Source organism: Notolabrus celidotus, chromosome 19, assembly GCF_009762535.1.
Source record: "Notolabrus celidotus isolate fNotCel1 chromosome 19, fNotCel1.pri, whole genome shotgun sequence".
NCBI lineage: Eukaryota > Metazoa > Chordata > Actinopteri > Labriformes > Labridae > Notolabrus > Notolabrus celidotus.
This window is the reverse complement of record NC_048290.1, coordinates 26,319,601-26,333,021: the sequence shown is the minus strand read 5'-3', so window position 1 is coordinate 26,333,021 and position 13,421 is coordinate 26,319,601. Positions and strand designations below refer to the sequence as shown.

The 13,421-nt window shown below is 41.6% G+C and overlaps 1 protein-coding gene across 6 annotated transcripts in view; it reads right to left on the bottom strand.

Moving 5' to 3' along the window:
• The window catches only part of LOC117831625 (RIMS-binding protein 2-like), a 96,027-nt gene that overhangs the window by 38,376 nt on the left and 44,230 nt on the right, over positions 1–13,421 (bottom strand). For all 6 annotated transcript variants that reach the window (XM_034710394.1, XM_034710398.1, XM_034710397.1 and 3 more), the window contains exons 4-5: positions 5,211–5,300; positions 438–560 (exon numbers count right to left, since the gene is read on the bottom strand). In XM_034710394.1, coding sequence (XP_034566285.1) covers positions 438–560; positions 5,211–5,300 — 213 coding nt within the window. The remainder of the gene's footprint in view (positions 1–437; positions 561–5,210; positions 5,301–13,421) is intronic.

Genomic DNA, 13,421 nt, shown 5'->3' with positions numbered 1-13,421 from the left:
TATCTGTTTGCGCTTTGTAAATTAGACAATGTCTATTTGGCTCATGCAGGCTTAGCAGGCAAAAAAGCTGTGCAATCATTCTGTGAATCAGGCCCTCAAAGTTTTCTGGAGCTCACCACACGGCCTTTAACTCCAAACTTTTTTCAACATTTAAACTGTCACTGTGCATTCAGAAGGAAAACCTACTGCTGTTAGTAGGTGAGAATTTTGGGACAGAATCTTAATGTAGGTATTCTGCATTTCACAAACAAGTTTCATCAAATTTGAAAACTTGTTTTGAAATATATGTACCGTTGTGTCTCTTAAGGAATTTAAAATGCATTTTCAAGACACAGAGGAATACATCCAGAGGATGGTGGTGAGAACCCTGACATAAAAGTGAGACTTGTGTGAAACAATGTGGTATAAAAGCAAGCATTAACAGATGGACACCTCACCTTTAGAACCTGTTCCAGGTTCTCTACTTTGCCTTGGAGCTGGCTCCTCTGCTGCTGGGCCACGTCCCTCTCCTGGCTCACTACAGCAAACGTTTGTCTCAGCTGGTCATAGTCTGATTGCACCTAAATGAGCAGAAAGAGTCCAGATGCAGAGGAGGGGAGGACATGAAAATTAAAAGAGCAAAAGGAGGTTAAGAGGATTATTAACAACGTGGATATAAAAGCTGTGAAAAAAAGTAACAGGCAAACAGACAAACAAAACACAGTGAAAAAGTACACTTTAATTCCTCTGGTTCACTTGAAGAGGCTCAAAATGTGCCCATTATTCTGTTTTTTTAAAAAGACAAAACAAGCATGCAATTTTTATGAGGTTTGTTCTTGCAGCAGACCTACTTTTACTTTATGAATAGAGCTTTTTTTTTCTTCATGTTTTTGACTGGAGGGTTGATCTGGAGTTCACAGTCGGAAGAAAAATTAATCAGCACATTTCCGTTTAGTCTTGATGAGACAGAGCTGCTGACTGGAGTGTTCTGCCTCTCCCTTCTTCATCAGTCAGAGGCCCCGAGCTAAGCTGGTTCCTCTAAAGGTGGCCTCGTAGGATCGAGCAGAATCGTCCCTCAGCCATACACCAGTCATCTCATTAATTAACTAAATTGATGAGCGCAGAAAAGATAAGCTCCCTTCTGCAAAGTGCATAAAACTAGACTGTTGCAAAGGAAATTAGCTCATTCATATTGAGGAATTTATGACTGGTGCTGGAGTCTTACGCTCTCACCATCTGAGCTATAATCACATTACAACTGTTAGCATGATTTTTAATAAGGCACACTAAAATGACATTAGCAATAACAACAATAGGTTTTGTGTTAAAGTGTTTATCTTGATACTCAAAGACACTGATCATGATTAAATATATTAGAACAGTTTAAACCCTTAAACAAAAACCACATGTAAGACTGGACAATCAACAAAGATAAAGAGAGAGAGAGAGAGTGCCGGTGAGTAAAAACAAAGCAGTCAAAACCACACAAACATGCAGAAAAGAACTACCTGCAGGAGGGTGCAGGATTTTGTTGGTTTGCTGCTGAAGTTGCACTTCTTCCTGCCTGCTATTCAGCTAACTGTCCTGTTAAGTCCCTTAGGGGTCTCATAACAATGCATACGATATGTTTATGTCTTTTGCAGGCAGAGTGAGAACAGCAGATACACACAAATATATCATGTAGTCTCTGTATGTTTTCTATTAGTTCTGACATGTGGACTGCTGACAGGGAGCGTCACACCAAACCAATGATACGTTTGTGAGAAAATGTTAAACAATCAACAGAGAGGATAATCTCTGCATATACACATATCACCACACACCTCCTCAACATTATGAATGATAACTCAGAAATATGTTATTTTGCAGATCACATTAGGGAAGATGTGTATTTGCCTTTCATTAATATTTACAGTATGTCAAATGTTATTTTGGTATCAGAGGATATCTTTTGATTTTACTTTTCCTGTTGAAGATTTCGATGCCCACCAGAGTTAAGCCTGATTCAAGGCTGATCTATACTTCTGCGTCTCCCCTACGCAGCAGGGGCTGACGCAGACATGAGCACCACATACTTGTGCGTCGGTGTGTCCGTGTTTTTATTTACAGTCTATGGTGTCGCACAGCTATTCTCCGCCGAAACGCCTGAGGGCAGTGTGGTCTCTCTGATAGTCGGTCGCCTGCTTCCGGTCCCGCTACGATCTCTGTTTACTTTTCCACAGAGTTTCAGAGCGTGTTATGTTAATCTACAGCTGATACATGTTGCTGTTTATCATACAGACATGATCACACAGCCGATGTGCGGCCGATGTCCGGGATCCCGGAAGTGCTGTAAATGCGGGAAAGACAAAGCCGCCGAGCGGACCAATCACAGAGCTTGCGGTCCGCGTCGGCTCTACGGGGAGTTACATTTTGGAGGAGGTGCACGTCAGATCCGTGCGTAGGCCTCGGCGTAGGTATAAATCAGCCTTTATACTTCTGCGTTGAATCGACAGCGAAGCCTACACCGGGGGTCCGTGTAGCTCCCGTACCTACACAGAGGTCTACGCACGGAGCTGATGTGCACCTCCCCCAAGATGTAACTACGAGTAGAATCAACGCGGACCATAAGCCCTGTGATTGGTCCACTCAGCGGCATTGTGTTTCCCGCATTTACAGCACTTCAGGGATCCCGCACATCGGCCACACATGGTCCGTGTGTTTCATCTCCAGTTAACATAACACGCTCTGAATCACTGTGGAAAAGCAAACAGAGGCTGTCACAGAGACTGGAAAACACCTGGAAAATGGGAGAAAAAGTCAAATGTCCTGGAAAATCACAGATTGTCCTGGAAAATTATTCCAGCATGACTGCGTGCTGGAAGGTTAAAAAAAAACACATCCCCATTCAACACTTGTGGCCATTTTTGTCACTCAGTTCTATTTAGGTCAATTTATGCACTGATCCTCTGATTATTATTATTTATTTATTTCAGTAAGGCAGCTTCCAGAGTCCTTTGCTGGCTCTTTTGTTTTTTACTTAGCTCATTTTATAATTTTTGAGAAAAGAGAAAGCTGAGATGAGAGTTGCCCATCATTGTTTCTTGGTTGCACTAATGAAGTGCTGTCCATCTGTGGTTGCATTATTCTATAATCAATTTGCCATAATTTTTAAGCATGTAAGAGATGATTTCATGGATAGCCATAGACTTCACGTCTTTCAATGTAGACTTCCACTGAGAGGAACATATTAGACTACTTAGGAACTAAATTAGAAACTAAATTTTGACTGTCATCACCAGCTTGATCATCACTGAAAATGTCCTTGAAATGTCCTGGAAAATGATCTCTGGAATAGAGTGGAAACCCTGATTTGGCACACTGCAGATTTTGCTCTTGTTCACATACTACATACTGAATTTTGGCCAAATCAGTACGTACTGCTAGTATAGTAGGCGGTTTCGAAAACAGCCAGAGTTCGTAGCGGGGCCGGAAGCAGGTGACCGGCTTTCAGAGAGACCACACTGCCCTCAAGCGTTTGAGCAGAGAATTGCTGCCTATCACGGACACATCAACGCAGAAGAATGTGGTGCTCATGTCCTTGTCAGCCCGTGCTGCATAGGGGAGACACAGAAGTATAAATCACCCTTTATGAGTCACACACCAATAAGTAACTTGTTACTGTAACTCCACTAGTAATTGTAGTAACTGGTTTCTTTTTAAATTCAATAACTCTGTCACATTACAGAGTTTTAAATGGATTTGTTACTTTACGTCAAATAGCCAACAACTACACCTAAATCATCCAGCGAGGTTACGCCTAAGTCAGCACTGTAGCTTTCTGGGAGAAAGTATATCTCGTGCAGTAAACACACACAATGCATGATGATTATAAAGGCGTAAGCTCTCTGTCTTTGAAATACCAGCATTACATTTTCTTTCTTGGGGTAAAAGATAGGAATGAAAAAGTGCAGGAAGGGAAACTTTGAACACCGCCAAGGCTAAGAATTCTAATCTCATGAAGCACCTATCCAAACAACACGCTTCTCCTAAGCTAGTTGTCAGAGAGCCCGGCGTTGCAAACTCTGGCGACCCTCATGTTAGCTCACATTAGCTCAGCAAACCAAGGAGAAGCCACTCCATCCAAACAGCCATGGGTTGATTTAAATCACTGCCAGCTCCACAATCTGTAAGCCACGGAGGACTAAAAACATTGACTGGAAGTTACTTTATTGCAGACATGCTCTCCATATCATCTGTTGAGTCTGCTGCTTTCAAAGAACTAATGAGCAAAGTACAGGTGAGACGAGAGGCAGGGTACATTAATATGAGTATTGAAGCAAAAAGAAGTAACGCAACAGTTACTTTACCAAATAACTCATTACTTTCATTGTGCAGTGACTCAGTTAGTGGTCAGTTACTTTTTGATAGCAGAAACCACAAAGTGTAACCAATACAACATTTTCAGGGACTTACCCATCACTGTTGCCCCCAGGCTCTGTCAGTCTGTCTTTTCCCGCTTTAACCACTTAGTCCTCCCTCTGTGCACAGTCCACTACATGCCCCCTGTGTCTCTGCCATGATCGCCCCTCACAAGCCTGTCACACTTCTTCACACTGTATATCTGACAGGATCTGCCACACTTTTGCCCCCCTTCCTCTTCATCCCTAGTACCCACCTTGTTGGTGCACAGATGGCATCTTTTTTTGTGTGTGTGTGTGGCACACTGGAGCAAAAAGCTTCGAGCTGAGTCCCTGGACACGTGTCAAATCTGCCCCCTCTGTGAGAATCACTATTAGCGCCAGAGTAGCTAATCGCCTACCATCACAGACTGCCTCATATGCGTGTTTATGTGTGTGTGTGTGTGTGTGTGTGTGTGAAGTGGGAGACTCTGGCTGACTGTGCCAATAATGACACGATCACAGAAAAGCACACTTAGTAATGTGGTGCATGTACAGAGAGAATACACAGGATGAATACCACATGTGTGTGTAAAGAGCAATATAAAGGGGATTATGTGATGTAGATAACAAGGCTGCAGGTGTATTGATCTGCAGAGACAGATTTCACCAATCAAATTATCTAACAGCCATTTGAAAGACATTACGCTCGTGCTGTGAGGCTCCTACATCACCAGTAGTACAAAATACATTAGATTGCTCCATTGATCATGGTCTGGTTGACCACTGATCACCATTCTGTGTGTCTTTGCTATGCATGCTGATGTGCTGCATGTGTGGGTCCCCTGGTACCTGGTCATACTCGGATGCCTTCAGGTGATGGTTGATCAGCTCAAGGCTCAGACGGGTTTTCTCCTGCAAGGCAGCATGGAGCTTTGCTTTCTGAAGAACGAGGGGAAAGAAAGAGTGTGTTAATATTCTTATACGTCATCTTCCTCTTTGCGAGGACTTTTCTGTCTCTGCATCATGTATGCAAGCAACACAGCGTAACTCCATCTTAAAACTATTATATAAGCGACAGATGAAAGACTCAGGTTAGTGCCGGTCCCTCCCTCCTTCTGTATGCATGTGTGTGCGGGGCTAAGCTCTTCCTTAAGATGCTGTCTGGAGGACAAAACCCACAGCTGCATACTGTCACCCTCCATTTGGTATGTAGCATTAGGAATGGAGGGTGAGGTGAAAAATAGGGGGGAACAGGAAGACAGAGATAAGAATAGAGAGGGATGGGAGGTTAGAGGAAGGAAACTGAGATGGAGGGAAAGGTATGAGGGAGGAATATTCAGGTAAAAACAAACAGAAGATGAAAGGATGGAGAAAGGAAGCTGAATGCTAAATAAGGAAAATGAGTGCATAATGCCAGCTCAAGATTAAGTTGCACACCACGTAAAAAGGATTGAAAAAGAGGTGTGCACTTCCCGTCTGCACTCTCCACAGCTCGAATTCACATTCAGAAGTTGTCATGCCGCTGGTGCTGCAGGTACTCAAGCATTACATAATTACGCCAGACTCAAACTAGGGCAATGCTCTCCTCCTATCACAGCTCTGAGCATTCAAGAGTGATCTCACTGTGACTGGTCATATCCTGGCATATAATACCACTCCATACTAGTGCGCTGAGCTCATACTGTTGATTGCCATACTCAGCATTCTAACTATAACATATGAATGAGTAATTAATATGAGCAGCCGGGCTTTCTCTCTCCTCAATTTTGTCTTCAAACAAACAGCAACACGTCTTATTGATCTAAAAATATTGCCCTACAATAAAAAAATATGTAGATTAGCAGTCTCCAAAAGAGGATGCAGTTGAGATGCCTTCCTAATATGTGCATAGATGCACTCAAGCTCCAAAAAGACAGCTGTCTGTGTTGCTTTTTTCTGCATGAATAAGCTGCAGCATATAAATTGTGAAAGATGAATTCAAGCCATCCATATTAGACTGTGCACATGAAAAAAATAGCAGCTCAGAGGTTAAGAAAATCAGAAACCAATAAATCTGAGTAGAGAGGAGGAAGAGGGGGGTGCAACGGACAGAGTGAAGGGCCAGTCAGGTTCATCCATCTCTTTATGTGCAGGCAGAGAGACAGCCAGGGCTGTCGCAGGAGAACACAATCAAACCGAGACACAGATCGAGAACAGACAAGGACAGGGAGACACAGAGACTGGTGAGTGAGTTCACTTGCTGCTCTTATTGTGTAACACTGCCGCCGCATCCCATCACTACAGACTACAGAGCCGATAGTGCACTGAACCACACCTAGCTACAGTAGCAGCCAGAAATGATCCGCTTCTCCTGCCATTGTCTGGTAATTATGGAGACATGGCACGCCAAGAGGTTCCAGCTGGGGCCTTTCACTGTGCAGACACCCCAGGACATGGCCTTGTATTTGACACCATAAGGAAGTGCAGTGGGGGGGCTAGAGGGGATGTGAGGATAACAGGAAGAAGGGTTAGAAGGGTTGGTTGAAATTTTAGGGAGGTAGAGAAAGTCAGGTTGGGAAAAAAGAAAGTTTAGAGTTCAGTTGAGGCTGCTTGAAGTTGATAAAAGAATAAATCTAAAGAAAGAAAGGGAGGAAGAGTGACCTTTTAAAGGCTTCTTTTTATGGGCCTCAGGAATGATGTCGGCTTCTCCGCTTCCTCCCACTTCCAGTGAATCACACATTCACAGCTCTGCTTAACACTCCATAACATCGTGTAAACACAGTGCTGCACTGCAAAGCCAGGGGACACACACACCAATCCTGTGCCAATTTTATCCTCAATATGTGCAAATAAACATGAAAATCTGCTTCGAATATATAAAAGATATGTTAATTAGATGTTCTCTCAAGGAAAAATAACTAAACAGGGGATTAACAGCACTCTGAGGACATCTGTGCAGATCTGTGTTTGAGTGAAAGTGTGGCCTGAGCATGTGTGTGTGTGAATTTCTGCGTGGTTGTGAAATTGGGGATCCATATGTGCGTGGAGAGAGAGTGGACAGGCTGGGAGAAGAGACCTCAACACCACTAATGATTAATTCAGTTTGACAACTTCTCTCTTCTTTTCTCTTCTGTCTTTGCTCTCTATCTATCACTGACTCCTCCAACACACAGCCACACACTCATCCGTGTACTTTCCATTCAATCACCACCCTGGTTATCAGTCCCTCCTCTAACCCACTAATTTAGCTGCTGGCCCCTAAATCTGCTGTGCTCACTGTGGAGCTTCTAAAGTGATTTGAGCCTGGGATCTGAGAGGCTTCTGGTAATCTTCTTTGTATCAATATGTGTAGAAATATATATCAAAATATAACGTAAAATAAACGGGTTGTTATACTTTCGATCGAAGAAATCCCTCTATTTTATGACTATTATTATGTTTTAAACTATTAGAGACTTAACTTGATCTATCCCCTCAGACACTTGTGAATTGACTTGTGCTAACGGTCAAAGAGTTGAGACTTGGAATTGCAAAAAGTGACTTGTGCCGATCTCTGACTGGAGGGGAGGTTGGGTCAGCATTTCCAATATGGGGACCGCTATCATTTGGCTTCAAAACCCCTCTTCAGAGACCATAGGTGACATCACAGAGACTAGATCCATGTTGTACACATCAGGCTTGTTCTCACATTCTCAGCAACAAAGCGAATGAGGCACTGGCTTAGCTACGTTGATGGAGCAGCATATAGAGAGGCTACTGTCCACAGAGCATCTGCTGTAGGTTTGATTTAAAGGAAGGTATATTTAAAATTGAACCCATAAAGTTCCCCACAAAATTCAGAACCATTAATTTATTATGTATTACCCACAAGGAATCCTAGTCAGCTTAGCATCTTTGTTGGGAAACCAGGCAGAGGACCAGCATGTAAGCTAGGCTATCAACCACTGCAATCAGGGTCAATTTTACCACCCCCAGTGCGCAAATAGTGCAAAATAAGATGTCTGAGTGTTCTTACACTGCCAATGTTTAGCTTGGACTTTCTAGATATTAGCTAAATTCAGGGGTGAAATTGACGTCTGCAGTGGTTGACAGCCTAGCGTCTGTGCCTGTTGTCCTTGCTGTTTCTCAACAAAGGGGCTAGGGTTGCCAACTGTCCCTTATTAGCTGGGACATCCCATGTATTGGAATAAATTGGTTTGTTTCATACGGGACCTCAATTGTCCCGCATATTGACCATTAACTCTTGTAAATACTGCAGACTGCACTCTACAGATCCTACATCAGATAAAATGGCAGTGGTAGATCATGTGCAAATCACACCGCCTGTCATCCAATCACAGGCCCCCTCACGTGCATCAGTTGTATACAGCGCAAATGCGCCAAGTCCTGCAAAAAACTCTGGCTGTGCAAAAGGACAAAAGACTGCTTGAGTCAGTCAACAGCAGCAAAAAGTATCCATGGAAAAAGTACTTTTGGTGAGTCATAGTCCACTTTTGCATTTAATTTTTCTTCTGCCTGTTTTTTTGATGCAAAGAGCCAAATTGTGGTTTCTTTGGGGTTCATTCATATGAGGTTACATAATGATACAGTAAGGATTAAAGGGAATATACACACTTTCTGCATTTCCAGATGAATCCTAATATGAATATACGCTGAATTCACACATCATGCTCACACCACCATGGCACCGTGCACCTGTCCCTTATTTAGTAGTGACAAAGTTGGCAACCCTAAAAGGGGGCTCAGCCACCTGGAATCTCTTGTGGATAATTAACTTCTTTTTGACAAGTATCTCATACAACCCTGCTTAAAAAATGTTTTTATTATTTAAGGCACACCCTAGCAATGTAATATGAAGCTTCAAGCTGATGAGTAATGTCACATTATAAGTCTCTCTGACTAGTGTGGTAGATGTAAAAAAAAAAAAGTGCATGTAATGATAAAACTTTATGCCTGATACAACTACCTGTATACTCTGTATGACATCCTTACACTTTTTATAATATTTATAAACACTTGATTTGTGCTTCTGTAAGCCTTCTCGCCTTTACAAAAAATATAAAGTATATTTGGCTGGAATATAATTGGTGCTTTGGGTCTTCTGATAAAGATGAAAAGTTTAGCACTGGGTTAGATGTACCAACCATTTTTAAGCCTCAATAAGATGTTTAATCCTCAATTAGATTCTACCTACATCAGATGCAACCCATCTCATACTGAAGGTATCAAATACCAATGTTTTATCATGGCCCTTGTCTTATCATTACCAAACATAATGCAACTTTGAAAGGATGAAGTGTCTCAGTGAGAAGCCAAAGAGGTGAGTTGGTATTTGGGACAAGATCAAGTTGTCAGATGACCACACTGAGCAGCAGTTCTTCAGACAATAGAAAAGAGGCAACACCAGAACGTGCCCTAAGAGCTTCACAATGTTTTGAGCAATATTATGATTTATTGTGTAATCAGAAAAAATATTTAGTTTTATGTACAAATTCTACTGTGAAATAAAACTTTAGCACTCTCTGTTCTTTAAATGTTTCCCAGTCACCTGGTTGGTGAGTGGATCCTTCATGAGTATAGTCTGTATGAAGCATGTCTGTAGCTGAAGCAATCTGTACAGTTTCATACCAGAAGAAGCATCACTGTGTTAAGGGTATGATGAAGAGCAGAGGCTGAACTCTACCATAAATAACACCATTACGACATATAAGATTTAGGCAATGCTTCTGGTTATTGTACTATCATGCGTCACTGCCTCAGCCAGACTGGGAAAAGCTGCTGCGTCATGTTTTCCGACTCATCTGATTGCTCTTGTCCTAACCGGACCAGGAAGTTATTCAGACTGGGCCAACGAGACGTCGGTGTATAAAATGTCTATTTAGTTGGGAGTATTTCCCACTAGGTTACCTTACGATGAAGAGCTCAGCAGAGAGTAATTGGAAATGATTTAATTTGAAGTACTCACTGGATGAACTGACATTTATTCATACAGACCCAAATTGGGTTAAGTATGAATGGTAACAATCTTGAAATAAGTCTCTCTCTTCATTACAGAGCACATCCAGCTTTGTTTAATTATTGCAAATGTACTTCTCTCCATGTCTGTATTTGGCAGTAAAGGCTTAAAATCATGGACATGCTCTATTTCACAGTGATACAGGTTTCAAATTTATTTTAGGAAGTGTTGATGCTTTAGAATTGTGGATGTGCCAATTCAGAATAAAACAGCCATTAATGGATATTAATTAGAACGTTCAAGTCTTGCCAACAGAAAATTACATTGACAGGATTTTGGATTAGCTTCATTTAGAGATACAGGTGGTGGATCATACGGGTAATATGGACTTTTGCAATGTACTGTTTGAGTAAAGAACAGAGGAGTTATATTGGAGAAGAGATGAAAGATGAAAGCATGGCTGCAGAGATTTCTACTACGGCTACTGCTGACCGTAAATGGGATTCTTGTGGGTAGTGGAATACTGCTGTTCCCCCTCAGCTCCCAAGGGGATTGCCATTAATCAGACGTCACAGTGGAAACACTTTGTTCCACTTGGAAAGACACTAACGACATGTGCTGACTCCAGTTGGAGCACCGGTAGAGTACTAGACATAAACCATGTGTATATTCAGAGGAGATAAATTATGGTTTAATGTGGAATGCATACAGATATAAATATTGAATTGTCTCTGCAACATGTTTAATTTGTTGCAGTGACTCGTCCCTTATAAAAAGCTCAATTTGAAAGTATGACTGAGGTTTGTGAAAGAGATTTTGTTGGTCAAACTTTGCTTCTATGCAAAAGCTATCTTTTAACTTCATCTCAACTCTAAGAAAAAACAAAGTGTCCTGTTTGTGTTTCTTAACAGGTTGTATTAAGATCAGCACTGAGGCTTTTGTCAAGCTCACTGCAGCATTATGATATTTTTAAGAGAGATATTCTTCTCAGTTATAGCTCACTGGTTTAATATGACAACTGCAGTTTATGTGTGTGCATAAAAACAGCTTTATTTTTCTGCACTTATTTGATTGGAGAACCGCAAATGGAGTCAGAGCAGGGATGGTCCCACCATTAAAAAAAAAAAAAGCTGCTGCTGCTCAGTGCTGTGTAATGTCTGGAGCAGTCAGGACCATGGACAGCTCCTCCAGTGAGGACAAAGATAGATGCTGTAAAAAACAGGATGAAGGACAAAAAGCTACCCTCACATCATGTGATTCAACTCAGAGAAAACAGCACTATAGTAATACTGCATGCTGGTTCACATTTCAGATATACACTTTGAATCATAGAATTCGTATTTGTGTTGTGATCACCATGGATCCTTTTTAAAGCATTATTCCCAAACATGCTGATGTAAAGGAAAAGTGTTGTTGTAGGTATTCTGCTTCGGTTTATATCTCTACACACACAAATGATTTGTTCATTGTAAATGTAAAAAATATTACTAAGATATTCTGTTGATCAACAGCCTTTGCCCTAACATATGGAGAAGCTTAGCATAACGACTTCAAGCTTAAAAACACGTGTATAAAGTTTACAAAAAATCTCCTCTGCAAATATTTTACGAAAGAACAATAAAGAAATACATTCTACATGCTGACAGAACTTTATTGAAATTTCCCTCAAATATCTTTGTATTTGTATCGTATTCAGTGCTGAAATAATGGAGTCCAGGACTCAGGCTCAAGTCCGACTCAAGTCTTCATTTTAAGGACTCTTGACTTGTGAATCCATCTGAACTCAGCAATTGATGACTTGGACCCTGACTTGAGCTTTTACAGTGTTAGGACTCGGAGGATGGAGAGGAGGACCCTGACTTATTTTTGGATAAAGGCTGTTGTATCATCTTGTTAGTTTTCTTATTACATGTAGCTCTAGTGAAAGTTCAGACAGGAAGACTAGAAAGCAATCACAGCAGTTGTTTAACTCTCCTCTCCCTCGTTCAATAGCTCACCTGCTTCCAGCTGCATGCTCTGGAGCTGTCATTGATTAATCAGCGGCGGCCATCATCCAATATCTCAGTGGCACGCCCTTATAGTCAGCCTATCTACTTTCTGCTGTCTTTTTAAATGTGTCTCTCTCTCCAGCTAATTTCTTCTTGCATTTATGGTGCACACCCCTCCACCTCCCCATCTCCACCTGGTCTCTGCAAGTCTTCAATTTCTAGAATTCATCAACCACCACCACCAGAGTCTGGACTCTAGGGGGATTTCTTCTGCTGCCAAATTCACACATCCTACGCTCACTAAATTATCCCCATAGAGTCCTTACGCCAAAGATTTTTGTCAAGTTTCATTATTCATTAAGTTGTAATAAATAACCTTTAATCTTCAAATTGTGTCTCTCCTGATTGAAATGGCCCTCGTAATTTGTTTCAGTTTGGTGCAAGAACTGACACCTGTGTTCACATGTATACTCTTCCACATGTCATCTGGTTTAGCAAAAGCTCTGGCCAGGATGCAAAAACAGATTTCACAAATCTTTGCGTTCAAAGATTTTCCAGCAAATGTAAGTGAGAGCAGTGCAACATGTGCAATATATAATGAACCATTGAGGAAAACACATAGAAAACTCTAAACTTTAAAATATATCTGTCCAGGATGCACCAAAAAAAGGAAGTGAGATGCTAATGTTTGCCTACTTGGACTGTTGATTACGTTATTGTTAGCAACTGAATCAACTCCTGGGTCTGATGGTATTCTTGAGTTTACTTCACTCTCGCTGTGATCCCAGTGCAGCAGAAGCGATCAGTCTCCACATTAGAAGATGAGCGGTGCACATTTACTGTATCTGCAATGCACAGCGGTGACTCAGACTTGACTCAGACTCTAGGTTTGGTGACTCGACTACAACACTGGTTCTTTTAGGGGCTAGGGTAGCCTTTCACGAGGCCCATGTCAGCTGACTCTGGGCACACGAAAATGATTCTTGCACCATATTTATTCGATGTCACATTGCAAGTATATTTTCACAATGATGGATTACGCACTGCAAGAATATTTGGAGACCTATACTGCACTAAAATGAAAAGAAACCACTGACTGATTAAAGGGGACACATAGTGTAGCTTAAGAAAGAGGTA